The sequence below is a fragment of the Acipenser ruthenus genome, chromosome 8, assembly GCF_902713425.1.
Source record: "Acipenser ruthenus chromosome 8, fAciRut3.2 maternal haplotype, whole genome shotgun sequence".
NCBI classification, from domain to species: Eukaryota; Metazoa; Chordata; class Actinopteri; order Acipenseriformes; family Acipenseridae; genus Acipenser; species Acipenser ruthenus.
In genome coordinates this window covers 17091807-17109753 of record NC_081196.1, presented here as the reverse complement: position 1 = coordinate 17109753, position 17947 = coordinate 17091807, and the positions used below count along the sequence as shown (strand labels likewise).

General features: G+C 36.4%; 1 protein-coding gene across 1 annotated transcript in view; it reads right to left on the bottom strand.

Annotated features, from left to right (window-relative positions):
• LOC117407442 (retinoblastoma-associated protein) overlaps nucleotides 1-17729 on the bottom strand; it is an 86721-nt gene extending 68992 nt beyond the window's left edge. The window contains exons 1-9 of the mRNA XM_059028641.1: nucleotides 17343-17729; nucleotides 15409-15529; nucleotides 12669-12772; nucleotides 11580-11714; nucleotides 9959-9997; nucleotides 7955-8022; nucleotides 5333-5443; nucleotides 4261-4412; nucleotides 1026-1103 (exon numbers count right to left, since the gene is read on the bottom strand). Of these exons, the coding sequence (XP_058884624.1) occupies nucleotides 1026-1103; nucleotides 4261-4412; nucleotides 5333-5443; nucleotides 7955-8022; nucleotides 9959-9997; nucleotides 11580-11714; nucleotides 12669-12772; nucleotides 15409-15529; nucleotides 17343-17464 (930 nt within the window). The 5' untranslated portion in view covers nucleotides 17465-17729. The remainder of the gene's footprint in view (nucleotides 1-1025; nucleotides 1104-4260; nucleotides 4413-5332; nucleotides 5444-7954; nucleotides 8023-9958; nucleotides 9998-11579; nucleotides 11715-12668; nucleotides 12773-15408; nucleotides 15530-17342) is intronic.
• Between the last annotated feature and the right edge of the window lie 218 nt (nucleotides 17730-17947).

The following is a 17947-nucleotide window of genomic DNA, read 5'->3' as shown; positions in this document are numbered from 1 at the left end:
ACCTCACAAATTAATAAAAAAATAATAAATGTACAGCAATAAGAGTACTTCCAGTGTACTAGTGTCATTAAAAAGCATTTAGCACATACACAGTTAACGTACATTAGCAGATTTGCTTTATGTTATAAAAACAAAAAATAAAATGGCATAGGTTGAAAGCAGTTTTATAGTTTTACAATATATTAGTGTTTTGAAGCCAGGCATAAATTTGACAGCTACAGTGGATATAGCCTACACAAGTTTGCAATTATAGTTTTAGGGGTTAAAAAAAAAAAAAGTCTTTTAATGCTTTTGTACCGCCAATTGGCTTTATTGATATTATTCATGGTTAATGAACTGAAAATATGGTTCTCAACTTGCTTTTTTGTAATATGCAATATTTCAAATATAAAACAATAGATAAACTGCAGCATCCTGGTAACTTGGGTCATGTCATCTGATTGCAGCTAGACTATAGGAGTGAGTTGTAACAAAATTACAGAGACTGTGTGGTCCAGTGGTTAAAGAAATGGGCTTGTAACCAGGAGGTCCCTGGTTCAAATCCCACCTCAGCCACTGACTCATTGTGTGACCTTGAGCAAGTCACTTAAACTCCTTGTGCTCCATCTTTCGGGTGAGACGTAATTGTAAGTGACTCTGCAGCTGATGCACAGTTCACACACCCTAGTCTCTGTAAGTCGCCTTGGATAAAGGCGTCCACTAAATAAACAAATATATAAGTCTTTAGGGTTGTCTTTGAAATAACAGCATATTCCAAAGTGAAGTACAAAATGTAAATGAAGAAATAGGAGGATCTGTGGTAATATGGATCCTTGATTAACAGTCCTTTTATAAAGTACATTAAAAAAAAAAAAAAAAAACGTACACGAATGTGCAGTGCCTGTATAAAACCTGTGTACTGTGGTATAATTTTAGCGGGCAAGGTACTAAAGATATTCAGCTTTTAGCACAATATTTCAATGTATATTGGTTTGGCAGTACGCTGTTGATAACATACTGTGTAAAAGCTGGCTTTGATTATTTACCTCAGGAATCCCTTGTGAACCTGATAAACCAGAAGAATCCAGAAAAGGCATGAAGCTGGTTAAATAAACATTTTTGACCTGAAGAGAAAGAAACACACAATCACAATAGAAAATGGACTGAAATAATCTCATAAGCTGTCGGAACAGATACTGTGCATTAATATGTACTGATCTAGGCTTCTTATCAGTAAATCACGCAAAACATCACAAAGCTTGCATATAACTCTGCATTGGTTTCAGGTTGGTTACATCCTGTATCGTTTGGCATATGCCGCAAACTCAAATGCGACAACCACAGCTTATCTGTAATATTGGAGTAAACAATTAATGTTTACTGGTTTAGTACTTTTATGCAAAATAGAAATCAAGACTAAAAAATAAGGCCCAGGGATAACTTGCAGCAGATTTCTTGAAACAGGTTTTATTTTTATAAACATTTTCCATGTACATTGTGAAGGGCAGTATTTAAAAAGGTCCCTGAAGTAGAAACAGTATTTAGTAAATAATTATGTTCTAATTAAAAAGATGGTCTTACAGCAGAAAATACGCTGGGTTACGTTGTAACACCTCCCTTTTCCAGTTACAAACTGCTTGTCCAATAACACACGATTCACAATTGAACAAACTTTTCCAAAAGCTCTTTGTTATCGTGGAGAAAAGTCAAGCTCTTGTAGTTATTATTGAACAATTCATTTTAAAACACATAGTTAGAAATTGTGTAGTTGCGTGTTAGAAATGTATTCCTGTGTATTTCATTAAAATGTCCTTCTAAACTAATGCAGTATTCTGCTTAAACTCAATCTCTGATGTAGGCCAGCACCATAGTTTAGCAATGGTCATGTCTAGTTTATGAAAAAGTAGTTCTTATCACTTAATTACATGCAGGCTTCATTACATTCCCAAAATTACTTGTTTTACCAAAAGTGGTATTTGGAAAATGAAGTGCGGTAGAAAGGCTCTTGTTATTGACCTTTTTCACTGCTTTTGTGTTTTGTTTATTATAAGATTTAAATTGTTTAATAGTGTGTTCATTTAGGTTGGGGGACTTTGACTTCGCTCATTACACTTTAAAGACACTTTATGGTATAGAAAATATATAAGAGCTGTGAAAAAGTATAAAGGAGTGATCTACCACACAATTAAATACAATGTTTGAAAACTCTGAGAGGAGACAACTGGAACAAAATCTGTGTTATGAGAAACATCCTAACATTAATTTAAGCTCAGAAAGCAAAACATAAAAAAGATAAAAACACATAAAAGAATTAGGAACATGTGTAATACTGACATTGTACCAATGCTTACAACTCCAAACCATATGAAACATAGTACTTTTAAAATAAATAAATAAATAAATAAATAAATAAATAAATAAATAAAGTGACCTAGTCCAAGCTGTTCTTTGTTTGAAAGAAACTGAAATCCAGGCACAACTTATTGTTGTGTTTAAATAGAACAAAATAGATGGCAACACCCAACTAAATAGCTAAAGATAATGCTCATGCTGTACATGTAGCTGCTAGTTTAACAACCAGTCATGAGTGAGCTGGCACAGGCCACTAAACCAGGTACAGGCCGTGGCAAGTAATGGTTGTTGGAAAGTGGGTGAGCCCTTCTATTCCGTTCTGCCTGTTCTTCTTAAGAACAGAAGAAAAGTCACAAACATCAATGCTTGTCTAGTTTCTGGTAGATGATTGATGCCAGAACTTTGTCTAGTCAGCTTGTCACATATCCCAAAGAATCAACAATGTGGCTTGGTAACCCATTCCATACACCCACCACGCTGTCTTTAAAGGGCCTCCTATTCTCTGTCCTAAATCTGTGTACAATGACTTCAGCAGTGTCCTCTAGTCCTGCTCGCAGTGCTACACTTGAAAGTGACCAAGGCAAACTTAAGTATTTTAAATCTAAAAGGTGTTGACTTCCTCCAAAACTGCAATGTCCTTTTTTAATGGGAGGGGAATAAAACTGAATGCAATATCCCAAGTGTGGTCTTTCCAGTGTATTCTACAGCTTCATCAACACTTTAGACTAGGTAGGTTTTCAGTTAGCTGTTTTAATTGCTCACTCTTCGTTGACAATGACAAGGTGTTTCTCTTAGTGAGCTTGTTATAGTTTGTCACCCCATATACTGTAAGCTTTTGAATCCTATTTTATGGCCAGAATGCAAGACTTGACATTACATTTGGTGTGCCATCTGTATGCGGTCTAAATGCCTTTGTATTTCTGAATAAGTAGCAAATGGATAATATCTGGGGTGCCACAGCTATTGTGGGATGACTTGCTTATCAAAAGATTTTGAAGAGGTGATGATTAGTTATCTTGTCAATGCAAGCTATTTAGTGAGCAAAGGGTATAAATGGACAACCCCAGTGATTAGTCATATTATTATTATGTGTTTATTTAGCAGACACCTTTATCCAAGGCGACTTACAGAGACTAGGGTGTGTGAACTATGCATCAGCTGCAGAGTCATTTACAATTACGTCTCACCCGAAAGACGGAGCACAAGGAGGTTAAGTGACTTGCTCAGGGTCACACAATGAGTCAGTGGCTGAGGTGGGATTTGAAATAAAAACAATAAAAAAGACACAACTGACTCATTTGCAATGGCCCTCTTAACAACAAAGGCTTCTTCTGGAAAGTCATTGCTTTCCCACCCCAGCTTTGCTTTTCCACACTTATCTATTTTGAGAACAAAGAAAGGAAAGGGCACTTTGACTGTACAGCTCCAGAATTAGAACTGTATCCCTTGTAGGCAGGCCTCCCCTGAGGTAACAGGGGAATATTGGTTTTGAATGATTAACTAGCTGTCTGCATCCCAGCAAAACCAGACACTAAAATGTGAGTCAGACTCCAGCATAGGTGACATGCGTTACCAAACTTAACAGAAGGGCCATAATCTATATTGAGGCTGTCTGCCACTTTTGAATATACCTACAGAATGTGGTATATGGAGAAGTCCTGTCTATTTTTCTCCTTATGCCACACTTTTTAAAAAATAAATCTAAAGAAAATTGGCAATTCAAATTATGCTAAAACTTGATCTGACCATTGCGGCAAAACAAATTTTACCTACCGCCTAGACACGCTAGTCATGGACAGGGGGAGCTTTATTTCAACTGAAAATAATTCCCCGGTTGCTTGCTGCCAGCATGATCGTAAGGGAACATAAAACAAGTCTTTGAAAAAGTGGAAAAAACCAAGATGGTCACAACAGGCTGTAAAGACTCGCCTCATCTACGTTACATTCGTTCTCCTTGCACAGGGCCTCCATCACCCGCAGGTCTGTTTCCGCTGGCTTTGGAGCAGGGCGTGCATTCCTGCCCTGGTTGCGCCGAGACGTTCTTGTTTGGGTGGGCTGGTTCAGCCCATTCACAGCTGCTTCTGTTTGAAACAAAATAAAGCAAGTCAGAGTTTGATAAAAAGTGGATCTGTTTTGTCAGGCGCTTATTGACGACATATCTGGGCAAGTCTGGGTAGAAATTTATGAGGAATGCAACTTGGGTGGTGGGTTGGATTTGTAGCGTTTGATGTAAATAAGTTCCATTACTTCCTATAGGAAAGTTAGTTTTGTTTCTTGCATCTACGCAGATGCATATTGAACTGAAATGACTGGAAACCTGCAGAATGTGGACCTTTTATATGATAAAGTACCAAGGGGGGAAATCACAACAATATCAGTGGCTAGACAAGGATGACATATTCTGGAAAATGAGAACATGCTGTGCAGTCTTCAATGTCCTTACTTCACCTTCCACAAAGAGCTACAAGGGGAGATTGTGACACCAGTGAAAATGAAATTGATTGGTATGACTTTTGTTCTCCCTCACTGTTTCTGTGTTTTTGTCATTTAATCTTATCACTTAAATATTCTTCAGATCTCTTTGGAATGGACAGGGTAGGTAATTAGATGTTTGTGTTTTTAGCAAACAAAGAACATTAACTTCCTGTAACTTAGTAGACAAGAAGCAAAGATACTGCTTCTTCCATGGATTTCTTTTCAATAACATAAATGCATAATTGTGTTTGTTTTCCAAATGTGTTTTTGTCTCCATTTTTTTGAGTAAACTGTTTAATTAAAAAAATGATTTAAAATATAGCTAGTGTCTTTCCAAGTTCAATACCAGTGTCTTTGTTATAGGGTTTCATTCAAACAGTCACCTAAGATATACAACAGTTGAATGGTTAAGACACTTCAGGAGTATGCTTAAAACTAGGAAAATGTGCAGCAAGGGTTAAAGTTTGTTCCAAAAACACAAGGTTTTTTTCTTTTCCTTTTTGTAAATATAGTGCTTCAGACTTACTAAACGGTCCCTTCAGCAAAGCAGGGGGTGACAGCTTGATAAAATACTCAAGGACGCAGAGCAGCAGTTGAAAGGAGATCACTAGGTCATCTTCCATCTGCAGCACTTTTCCTGAAACCAAAAGAAAAGACAAGGCGTTCGTCAAAACAATAGCGATTAACTCTCAACTGTCCACAGGGGAAGGACAGGCACTCAGACAAAGGGAGCTCTAAGGGTGCGTGCAAGGCTTGTGCATCCACAATTAGACTTCAAAACACACAGAAACAGCAGCAAAATACCACAGCGGGAAGGCAGGCAGGAAATCCCTTCTGTGAAATGTCAAGAGATGCAGCTCAGCTAATATATGGTAAAGGTGCTTATAAAAATTGCATATTGTCATGAACGCTTAGCATCTCCAATTATATTTACTGGGCTCGAAATTAACGGCAGCTATGTGGCAATTGCCATGGTGCCCTTCAAAGTGTTTGGATCCAAACAATAACATGATGACGTGATTTGGTTAAGACGCATCAGCGGGGAAAAAAAAACAACAAACAAAAAAAAAACACTACCCTTTCAAGCACATGGATTTCTACCGTGTGTAATAATGCCATCTCCGAAAAGGAGTCCAGAAAAAAAAAAAAAGTTGAAAGACCTGCACAATCTGCAAAACTTGATAATTTTTCAGGTCAGTAGTTTAGAAATGTTTAAGATACTTACAATTGGTTTTCTTTAGGTTTAAAAAAAAAATAAAATACTGTAACTAACTTGAATATGTTTCAATTGCTGTTATCCCCTTATTTTAAATGTCCTTATTGTTACTGCTACAAAACTAAAATGGTAGGAAATACTATTCTACATTGTATTAGTGTTTATTATGATTATTTGTCTAACATATATGATAAAGATGTGTTTGTTTTTTCATTTCATCCATAAATGCAACACACGACTCTGCATTTGGTATGTAGGGGATACATTTATTTACATTGAGATTTTTCTCTTAGCATGCCAACTGTCACCCAATTTTATACTGAATTTTAAAATGGTATTTGCTTGAATGTGTTTGGCATGTTCTTAGAAACTACTAAATGGATATAAAAAGTCATTAGCAATGACGATAATATAAGAGGACTGGGTCATGCTGTATTTATTTCATGTAAACTCCGACTCTGAGAACCTAATTAAGAAAATTAAATGTTAGCAACTCAATCTAATGCTTTTAATAATTCTTGGTTTCTTGAAAGAGAATGCTTAAAAAAGAAAAAGGAAACTGTAAAACACCACCAAACACTTCTGTGCATCTTTTTAAATACCTCTACACCTTCATCTTCCAAATGAGGTTTCTTTTGATTCTATACATGTAAACTATTTTCGCTGACTTGTGTTACAGTCAAACAGTGCAAGAGCAGAGCAGCAGTTCCAAGGTGTTCTCTCATCTACGTGCACAGTCCTTCAATTCAAAACACACAACTAAAAACACTGAATTGAGCACTTTGATGTCAATGGCAACAAACAAAACTATAGCACCACCTAAAGGATTTATTGATAGCTCTTTTCTTAAAGCAATGGGCTGGTTCAGTTCAAGCTACCAAGGGCTCATACAGCACTGGAAGCCTGGTTGTTAACAAGCACCTCAGAAACATCCATAAATACAAGATTATAGCAGTATTGTGAAAAAACTAAATACTCCAACACTGTGCAGAGGCACATGTAAAAATGTTTGACTGGCCCTCGAATACCCCCAAATTGGAGGTCCCCGGTTCTAATCCTCGCTCAGCCAGTGACTTACTGCGTGTGACCCTGCTCCGTCCTTCGGATGAGACGTAAAACCGAGGGCCTATTGTAAGTGATTCTGCAGCAGCAGTTGTTGATAAAAATTCATAGTTCACCCCCTAGTCTCCAAGTCGCTTTGGATAAAAGCATCCACTAAATGACAAATTAATAATAATAATAATAATTCAGATACTCTCAACTGGTGATAAATAGCCTAAACAAATGTTATCACAATTGAAACGTGAATCTCTAAAGATATGTAAAACTGTACAGAAACCAACACACTATAAAATGTTTAACATATTGTTACTGAAATGGACTGCATTTGAAATACATACTACAGTTAGTGAGCTACCGATGCTTTTACAGCCTGCATCTCATTCAGAAAGGTGGCCCATTAGAAATATAATAATAATATTATTATTATTAAAAACGTACTTTCTTAGAAACCTTGGCAGAAGGGTTCTCCAGTGGCTCATCAAGTAAAGAGATGACTGCGCAAGTGCAGGGTGAGCCAAACGATCAGGAATTTTGCCGATCGGGCCCACAATTGGCCTTGGTTTAGTTCAGCACATTGTGCATCAGCAAACCCTACTGGTCAGACACTTTACACTTCCCGGTCTGGGCCATTATTCAAAAGGTTCACGGTAAACTCAACATCTATTGCTTTGTTTGGCGATTTCCTTGACAGTGGCAATACAGGTGACCTACTGATCTTCAGTGCTCCTGGTCAGTAAGAGGCAGTGTGGTGAAATATCAACTGGGGAAGAAAAACAACGGTCAAAAATACCACCTTGGTGGACAAGTTACTACATTACCTGATGCCTCATAAGTCCACCTTGCTGGAAAACATCAGTTACACTCACTAACCTTTTGCCAGCAGAAAAAGGATCCAGCAGCTTCTAATGATTGATTTTGAATCGATGTCTAAGTTTTCTCTGGAAAGAAAAACAATGCAATCAATGTAAGTTTTTATCTAATTTTAACACCATGAAAGCTTGTGTACATGTTGCAACACCTACGTTAATAAAATTACATTTTTTAATTATATATATATATATATATATATATATATATATATATATATATGTGTGTGTGTTCTTTAGCCACAAATAAATCACTTAATTATGGAACATACACCACGACCACTGCAGTTTATGGGGCTTCAGGACATTTGTTGCAAGCTTTACCTTATTATGTCTTTTGGTATCTGTGAATAGATAATCATCCACTCGTCAAATGCATGTGATTTAAAAAACATGCAATTTTCACAGGAAATTATTAGACCGTGATAAAAAGTAGGCATCGCCTTTACTGCGCATGCGTGGATTTCTGAAATTAAAAGGGAGGGTTTGCAGCGCCAGTTGGTATTTTCTATCTGTGACCTTTAAATCGCTGTATATGACTGTTTTTATCTTAAATTGGTTACCATAAAATTGTGGAATATAGCAAACTGTTTTAAACTTAAATGTAGTCCAAATCTTTATTGAAAGCTACATTTTACGGGAAAAAATATTTCACTAATGTACTACAGACATAAACCACATTGTTTTAACAACACTTTTTAAAATGACATACCACTTAATTAATGTAATAGACTATTTGTTGTTATTATCTTGTTTAATCATAATGGTTTTCGTGGTACAAATATGAAGCCACAAGTCAATATAGAAAGAGAAAGAACCGCACACTCAATTGCGCTCCAAAAATGTATATCTTGAATTCATAAAAACATGTCACCCACGTTTCAACACAAAAGTGCCATCGTCAGGGCATAAAATACAAGTGTAGGGTTACAGAGTTAAACACTATTACGGTTATAAAGAGCAGGTGAATATAATTACACAAAAATATTAAAATAAAATGAATAAATGAATCATGAATTTATCGCGCGATTCATTTATGTTAAAATGTGTAATCATTTCATAAAAAACTGAACAGGAATTCGTATGACCTCCTTTTATTTTATATATATATATATTATATAATTAACATTTTTTTTAAAGTTGTAATAGTCTATCAATATTGAAACTTTATTAATTAATATATGTATTACACATATTGCATGACAATCAAAATTACCTTATTGTTATCATGGATTTAAAACAAACATACATGCATATTGAAGCAGTGGGGTATACTACAGCATAGTAAAAAACATGGTAAATACACAGGCTTGCTATTGGAAAACTGCAAAAAAAAACAACTCACTGTGCAAATTTCCCGTGGAACTTTTAATTTAAGGGAGACTATACAAACACTTGCTTACAGTATGATTAGAACAACATCTAAGCAAAAAGTACACGTTTGAGCGATTAAAAACAAATCTAATTAAATATTCAAATACAGCCATTTGTTCAAGAATAAACAAAACCATATTATTTGAACAGTGTGACCGATCTAAAAATAAATTAAACATGAATTTACTTTACACCTAGATAGATAAGATGACAAATGTCACATTAAAAAAAAGCTTTGAATGGCATTTCAGTCCTTTAATCTTCATTGTATCAATGAACCCTCTCTTTAAATTCAGAAATTTGCGCATGCGAAGTATAGACGATATCTACTTTTTTCATGGTCTACCAATTTTCTGTGACACCGTCATTAATAGAAAATGCAAACAATGTGTGTTACCACTGCTCCTGTGAGGAGGCGTGCTCATTAACATCATTTGCATTAGAAGATCAGACTGTCATTAGGAAGTATGCTCCGAGTGGGATAAGAAGGGCAACTGGTGTCCGACCAACCAAGTACCAGCATGAGTGTCCAAATACTGCAATAGTTTTGCTAACCTGTATTATCATTTGATTTGGCACCACAGAAAAATTCAAGGTTTTCACATCAGGTAGATAACTCATTGAGATAACTTACTGTACATCTGGAGCCTCCATGTAGATTTTTGTACAAGTCCTAAAAGAAAAAATAAAGTTATGTATAAGTATATTCATTGTATTTGTTTGGTATACCACAGTCCATCAATCTAATGATTGAGCATTCTAGATTTTTGAGTTACAGTGGAATCAATCAATATCGATAAATAGATCATCAAAAATGGTTTGTTATGCATCCGTGTGACAAGGAGATGTGCTAAACTCACATTCTTACGTGCTTGTGGGCAGTTTTGACCTACCATCTGGAATAATTCTGGTCACTCTTCTTTGTACTCTTTCCAGAGCAGCAATGTCCTTTTTGACCAGAACTGAACACAATATTCTAGATGAGGTCTTACTAATGCATTGTACAGTTTTAACATTACTTCCCTTAATTTAAATTCAACACTTTTCACTATATATCCGAGCATCTTGTTGGCCTTTTTTATAGCTTCCCCATTGTTTAGATGAAGACATTTCTGAGTCAACAAACTCTTAGGTCTTTTTCATAGATTCCTTCTTCAATTTCAGTATCTCCCATATGATATTTATAATGCACATTTTATTGCCTGCGTGCAGTACCTTACACTTTTCTCTATTAAATGTCATTTGCCATGTGTCTGCCCAGTTCTGAATGCTGTCTAGATCATTTTGAATGACCTTTGCTGCTGCAACAGTGTTTGCCACTCCTCCTATTTTTGTGTCGTCTGCAACTTTAACAAGTTTGCTAACTATGCCAGAATCTAAGTCATTAATGTAGATTAGGAATAGCAGGTTACCTCGCTACATTTTGAAGTTTCTCCTAATATTTTTAATAAGAGAACCAATCAACCCAGATAAACTCTAAATTAGCAATTATTGAATTGTTCCTTCAATATCCAGGAATATAACTAGCAAACCTCTGATCATTAACAAAGCGCTTCACTTGCCACACATATTTAAAGCTTGTTTTCTGTGTACATAACTGAAGTTAATAACAGCACCTGTTTATTTTGAGTGAATACAAGACTGATAACGTAATGTGGATCCAGCACGTAGCTGACCGCAAAGTGGAAGTCTGAACTGAAGTCAAATATAGTGCTATTCGTTTCGCTGGCTGCTCCGAAAAAGCAAGCTAAATGCAACGTTGTCATTAGCTGACTGTGATGTAATGCTTTGTCATTGACAACTGAGGTGCAAGACCATGGGAAGAGCGCTTTCTTCAAATTATTGTAGATTTGAAAACAATGGAAAGAGACAGAGAGAACAGGCTGAATATTTTTTCCGCTTCAGAACGTAATAAATACATTTTGTTTTTTGTTTCTGTTACATGAAAAATGTAGTGTTTTTTCGTTTATCGTTCCGGTTCTGTTTCAAATCCCTGGTGGTGTTATATATATCTTCTTGAATATTCATTATAAAAAAGAAGAGGTATCACAAAGGGTTGTTCCTTATATGCAGATTCATTATGTCGCATCTTTGTAAAAACAGGATTCTACTGTGCTAAACTGTGATTAATTTCTAATACAGCATTTATAGGTCATAGTTAAAACCATGCTTGTACTGAAGTTAACTCAATTAGATACACACAATGTAATAGTAGTTATTGTTGTGAATTCCTTCTACAAACTAACAGCACTCACCTCTCAAACCTCTGGTACAGTGCAAGATGTACATCATATTTGTTTTCCAGCCTGGATACTGCTGTGTTCACTTTAGTGCTTACAATATCCATATTTACATCTGTCTTCTTCAGCAGGTTAAAGAAGTAGGCAACACTACAAGAAAAGAAAAATAACCCACACTCAGTCTCCAAGAAATACAGTGCTCCCGCTTTAGGACCTCAGGCAACTTTTGATGATTTAGTGGGGTCAGTGGCAGGGCTGGCTAATTTAAAATCAAGTCGATTTAAATCGCTGATTTAAATCACGTGATCATTGTTTCATTTACTAGCTATTTTATACAGTTTTTCAAAGGAAACGACATGAAAAGTAGGTTTCAAAAATCTTATTGACACAAACATCTTAAACTCTTGCTGTCTATAAACAAACTCTTATGGCTGTATTCTAATCACAGCCAGTGCAAGCGAGAACGGTGCTTGCCCCCAATTCTGTGGCGCATAAGTGGAGAGAAGAAAAAAAATACTGCATTGAAATGGCATTCTGAAGCCTTGCCTTGTCTTGCCCTGTTATAGAACGCCTGCCCCATCATTAACATATTCGCCGAAGCGATTCTGATGACAGTGCAGTGGGGTCCCAAATACACAAGCTCTGTGTTAAGACTCGCTGAAACCAGGTTTATTTAGCGGTGCAATCAGGAACTTTAATTGAACACACTATAAAAAGCAAAAGCAGTCCTAAGCAGCAACTGCGTGTGTTTGGACTGACACAGAAAGAGGAAATCAAAGAAAGAAAAGTAAAAGTAAAAGAAAAGAATGACTGGGATGAGTGAGGGGGATGAGTTCACATTTAGAGGATGCTACAATGATAAATAATTTGCTTAATTTATGTATTCATTTAAGATTGAGTAATTTAGTTTGGTATGTAACTATTCACAAACCACCATTTCCAAGTCGCCAATCATTGTCAGTGGTTTCAAGGGATTTTTTTTTTTTTTTTTTTTAAATCAATGGCCACCAGGTTCCCTGGGCCTAAATTTCAAATAATGAACAATACATTTTAGGAACATCTGTATTTAAGATTAAAACCAAAAACTGATGAGATGATGCTTACTTCACATTTATATTCTTCTGCAGTTCTGAGAATGTAAACGTCATTGTATTCAGGTCTGTTCCTGCTATGAACAAACATACTCCCCAGTGCTTTACGTTGGTGTCCTATGGATGAAAAACATGAAGAAATTAGAATGTGGTCAATATAGATAACTAGACTTGCTCCTTTTCCAAATTTTCAGGGGCTCACAAAATACTGCAAAGAAAAATATAGCGTTCCACGTCCCCACGTGTTGCTACAACTGTTTAAATAGCGTACCTGTGGTTTTTCTTTTCATTGTTAACATCCTGACAACTTTTTACACTTATAAACTTTAAAGTCTGTTTCAAAGCTCTTTTCAAAATGTGTGCTCTAGTACACTGGAGATGGAGATCTATCCTCTAAATCATTGCAGGAAGAACGATTACAAAAAAAAAAACACAACATAAGTGCTCTGGCTTTTCTGTTTTTTTTTTCTGTGTTACCCGTTTGACCTATGGGCAATAAACCTTACACTATCTGTGCACTAGATTGGACATTTTAAAAAGAGCTTTAAAACAGACTTTAAAGTAAAAGTGTAATAAGTTGTCAGGATGTTAGCAATGAAAAGAACAATTACAGTTGTGTTATTTAAACAGTTGTACCAACACGTGGGGTGTGTACCGCTATATTTTTCAGAACCCCGTGGTTAGGGGTAGTGCCGGGACAAATTTGTTACAAGTGTTATTTTAGTCTGGTTGCTCTTTACTGGACTCTCTCCAGTACACTGTGGTGCTGGAAAGTCTAACACAGAGCAACCACTGGGACACTATGAAACCTGTTAATTATACAACAGTTTGCTCCATTTCGAGTTTAATAGTTTCTGAACAGCACGGTGTGACTGATGTTTCAATAAAGAACGATACTATACCTTGAGCCAATAATTCTCAGTGTTGCACAAATTAAGCTTTTGGTAAGGTTACATCAAGTTGAAATGTGTACTAAAAATGTGTATACGAGGCATTATTGAACCAGTTTGAAAGCTGGGGGGGGGCCCAAGGAGGTTATGCGATTCCTATTGTACTCAGACATGTTAAGGCAAGTACTTTGGTATCCAAGGCTGCACAAAAATGGTAACTAGGTTATTCTGGAATACAAATAAAAAAAATTGTAGTGAACTTCAGCTGACATGAATAATGGCTATTTAACCTGACCAAATAATGACACATTTCATTAAGAAACATTACAGGCTAAGCTTAATATTTCTACTTCACTTCGAATCTGACAAGAGAATCGATTAGATGTGCAAAAAATAGACGAATTAACAGAAAATCTCTGCAGTTTATTGTATAGCTTTGAAACATGCTACAGTTATACAACAAACATCACTCTTTTAAAACAATGTCACTGACTGTGCCCCATTAGCGAGTGTTTTGTTTTTAACATCTACACATTACTCTGAATGCCAAAAACTTGTATCTGTTTAAAAAAAAAAAACAATAAATGGAGGAAATCTAAATATTACCAAATACGATGTAAACAAAATGCTACGAACATTATATAAGTTTGAAATAGAGGGGAGGGGTACAAACAGGAGACTAAATATGCATCATCATTACGCAGCAAATAAATGCAAAAAATAGCCGATTAATATCATGGGAATTATACATTTAAAATACTGTATTCATCATTGAGCATTTGAACGTTACTGATGGAGTGGATTTATAGAATACTCTATGTAACACAGTTCATAAAATATATACATGAGACGAGTTGCATGAATCTGGCTCTTAATGTATCAACAACAAAGGTGTTTCAGAAAACATAAAAGTTTGGGGCTTACCTTTATGTCTAAACTTTGTATGATTAGCAAGCTCATCCTGTCATTTATTTTTTTGCTGTAAATACACACTATACCCTCTGATGACTTGGAGGTGGCATTTTAATTGTAAAATTAAATTTACCAAAAAAACAGTAGATCTACTGGGTGCCAATTTCCGATACTGTGTAGTGCAATTAAATGAATGCTGTGTTTGTAAGTGCACAGCAAGCGTAATGCTTTTGTGTAGACTAGAACTATGGTATAAGAACAGTGTTTTATTTTAACAACATACAAAGGATGTGTTACATCAAAAGTCAAGGTAAACAGTAAATTGTAGGCAACTGCTTTGTTAATGAAAGCTGTATATTTCCCCATAACGCAGCATGTTAAGGGTTAAAATAGCTACTGGAGCGGGGAGAGACAGGGGGTGCTGCTGCTGCGGTGGCAGCAGCTGATGCTGATGCAGACATGAGAATGTTTGCTAGAAGAAAATCTTCAGGATCTGACCAAATCCTTCAGCACACATTGTGCATCTGTGCACAACTATCCTGCAGCCCTGGCTTGATCTCCTCTCAAAATCATCAACATAAAACCAAGGCTTAGAAAGGCCAGGTTCCAGGGGTGTAACCGAAGGGTTCCAAAGTCACAATCTGGTCTGTGCTGAAAACGAGGATGGGTGCAAAATGTAACAGTGACCTATGGCAATCCGTCCCTGTCAACCTTCCATTATGTGCACACAGATCACTGTGATCTACTTGTTCATGTTACTGATGACTTCTCTATTTTTCAATCTACAGCTATAGTGGCAAGTGGGGAGGGAAGCCATCACTGACATGCTTGTTTTGTACGACGTACAGTTGATGATTTTCCATAATTTTCTGAGCCTTCATCTCCCCACAACTTGGTCCACTTGAGCTGGTTTGTGCTTTCAGATACCTGGCTGCAAGAACATTTACTTACCGGCACTATGTCCCCTGATGCCAGCACTGTCTCCCATATTCTCCATGCTCGATCACACACTTCATCCGTCACCTTCAGCTTCTGACACAGCGTGACAAAGTCAGATTCCTTGTCTTTATGACTGAGAAGAAAAAGACAAAATCGTACTGAAAACGTTTGCAAATACTGTATATGCATGTACAAGTTTAGAAGAGGAGCAGCTTCTCTGCTGACAGCTGGAGTTACAGATTTTGAGGTAGTACTCTATAGCCTAAGCATCTCTTAAAAGGAAATTAAATTTAAAGGAAAGAAAGAAATACAATGAATGTGTTTTGAAGATAGCTTGTCTTTTAAAAGCAGTTTTCCTCCCAGGTTGGTTGTATCTGTACATCAAGGACAGGAAGATGCTTGAAGAAACAGTAGAATAAAGACAGAGCACCACTTATCCAACCAGTAGACAAAAAAGTAAGTCTGACACACAGATGGATTTCTGTACCAGACACCACCACAGATTTCCAGAACCTGACACTCTCAATAACTTATGGCAAATATTGATACACTAATGTCACCATACAGCATGCATCTCACTACATGCGATGGGCCTGATGGGCTGCTTATATGATAATAAAATCATAGACTATTTTGATAAAAAATAAAATTAGACAGGGAGTGTGTTGCTATCCATTCCAACTTTATAAAAACATAATTTGTATCACAGTTCATCAACACACCACGTATCATTACGCCCTAAAGTAATACTAAGTTTCACGTTAGCAAGGTGCAGAACCAGTTCCTGCATTTGATCATCGCCTGATTGTGCGTCTTAGTGTATGTACAAAAACAGATGATGATGATGATGATGATGATGATGAATGTTCTACATCACACAGAGGCTACAGGCAATCTCTGTGATGTAGAACAAGCTGTGGTGCTGCAGTAAAGTGACTTGGAAACACATTCTATTTCATTCTGACAACTTGACAATGGCTATGAATATACAGGGTAATCCACAAGTTGCTGGTCATACGGTATGTACACATTATATTAATACAATCATAAGAGAAGTCACAGACACTGTTTAAAAGTTAGACGCCGTTTTGTGACTCAAAAGTCACTGGACAAGTCTGAACAGTAGCTGTTAACTTCTGTTTTCATCTATTCATACATGTGTTAGTCTCATTTACCCAATAGCTTCTCAGTCACCACGTGTGCATATAATCCAAGTGAATTTGTGATTTTCGGAAATTATTAATTGGTGGTCACAATTTATATATATATATATATATATATATATATATATATATATATATATATATATATATATATATATATATATATATATATATTCAATTGGGATCCACGTAAAATTGCGTCAGTGCTACACATTAATATTTAAATATTGTGCACAACAAGTTACTGGATACAAAGATTCTAATTCGATGCAGTTTTCAGAAACACAAACTGAAGAGCCGTCTTTCGCCTCTAGATATTTTCTTTAGCTCAATGTCACGGAGGTCATAAAGACCAACGTGGTACTAAGTTTTGATACCTTCAAGCAACATGTGAATATTGGTGCTTTTGTTTTTTTAATGTTATAAAAACAGCGAGTCACGTTCAAAGTTGGTGTAAACACTTCGCAGGTTCCTGGAACGGGTGTTTGCGTCAGCTGTTTTGGTTGTTGCTTCTTGCACTGTTCAGTCAAGCCTCGAGCTCGAGAAACGCTTTGAACATGAAATTAAGTCACATCTATATAAGATGTTAAAGACCAACTGCAGCGTTATTTAAAGTCCCACAGATGACTCATTTAAACTATGACCCCTTATTTACCTAAAAAAAAGTAACGCTGATCGACCTCCCTATATATGAGTGTCTGCCAAATCTTGCGACCCGTGACAATAATTAAAGCAGTATTTAATTCATCCATCCATCCATTCATTCATTCATTCATTCATTACCTTTCGGCTGTAAGTTCGTTGCTCTTTTTTGGACTACCCGTACCCCCGTTGTTTGTCTGTTTATCTTCCATCTCCTGTACTGCAGTAGCAGCAGCTGTTCTTCTCTGGCTTTTTGGAGGCATATTATCAAGTGATAATTTGGTGATTCTTGTAAGGGCAGCACTGCAGAATGAGTCCACCGGTTGACGTTTCGCTGCAATCAACTTGTTTGTTTATTTGTTGTTTTAAATCCCCCAGTTAAAGTACAGAGCGCTCCTTTGGCATGAACTGAATCAGAGACCTCTCAAACCGCGGGAAAGCTACGATACATCCGCACCCGCCTCCTACAGTCATTTCCTCTCAACTCCGGCCCCAAAACAAACAAGCTGAACAGACACGGGCGTGCGCAGTAGCATAGATTTTGTACATTTATTTTTCATTGTCAAGTGTAGTTAATTACAAAGTTAAATGTAAATGTTTTTCTTTTAATTTATCCTTTAGTTGTTGCTGTTCCTTCACAGATATCGAGGTAGAAACGGTTTGTAAAGGTTTACAATAAAAACTTAATTTAGGAAACACATTTCATGAAAGCATATTTATTGGGGGAAAATAAATAAATAAATCAT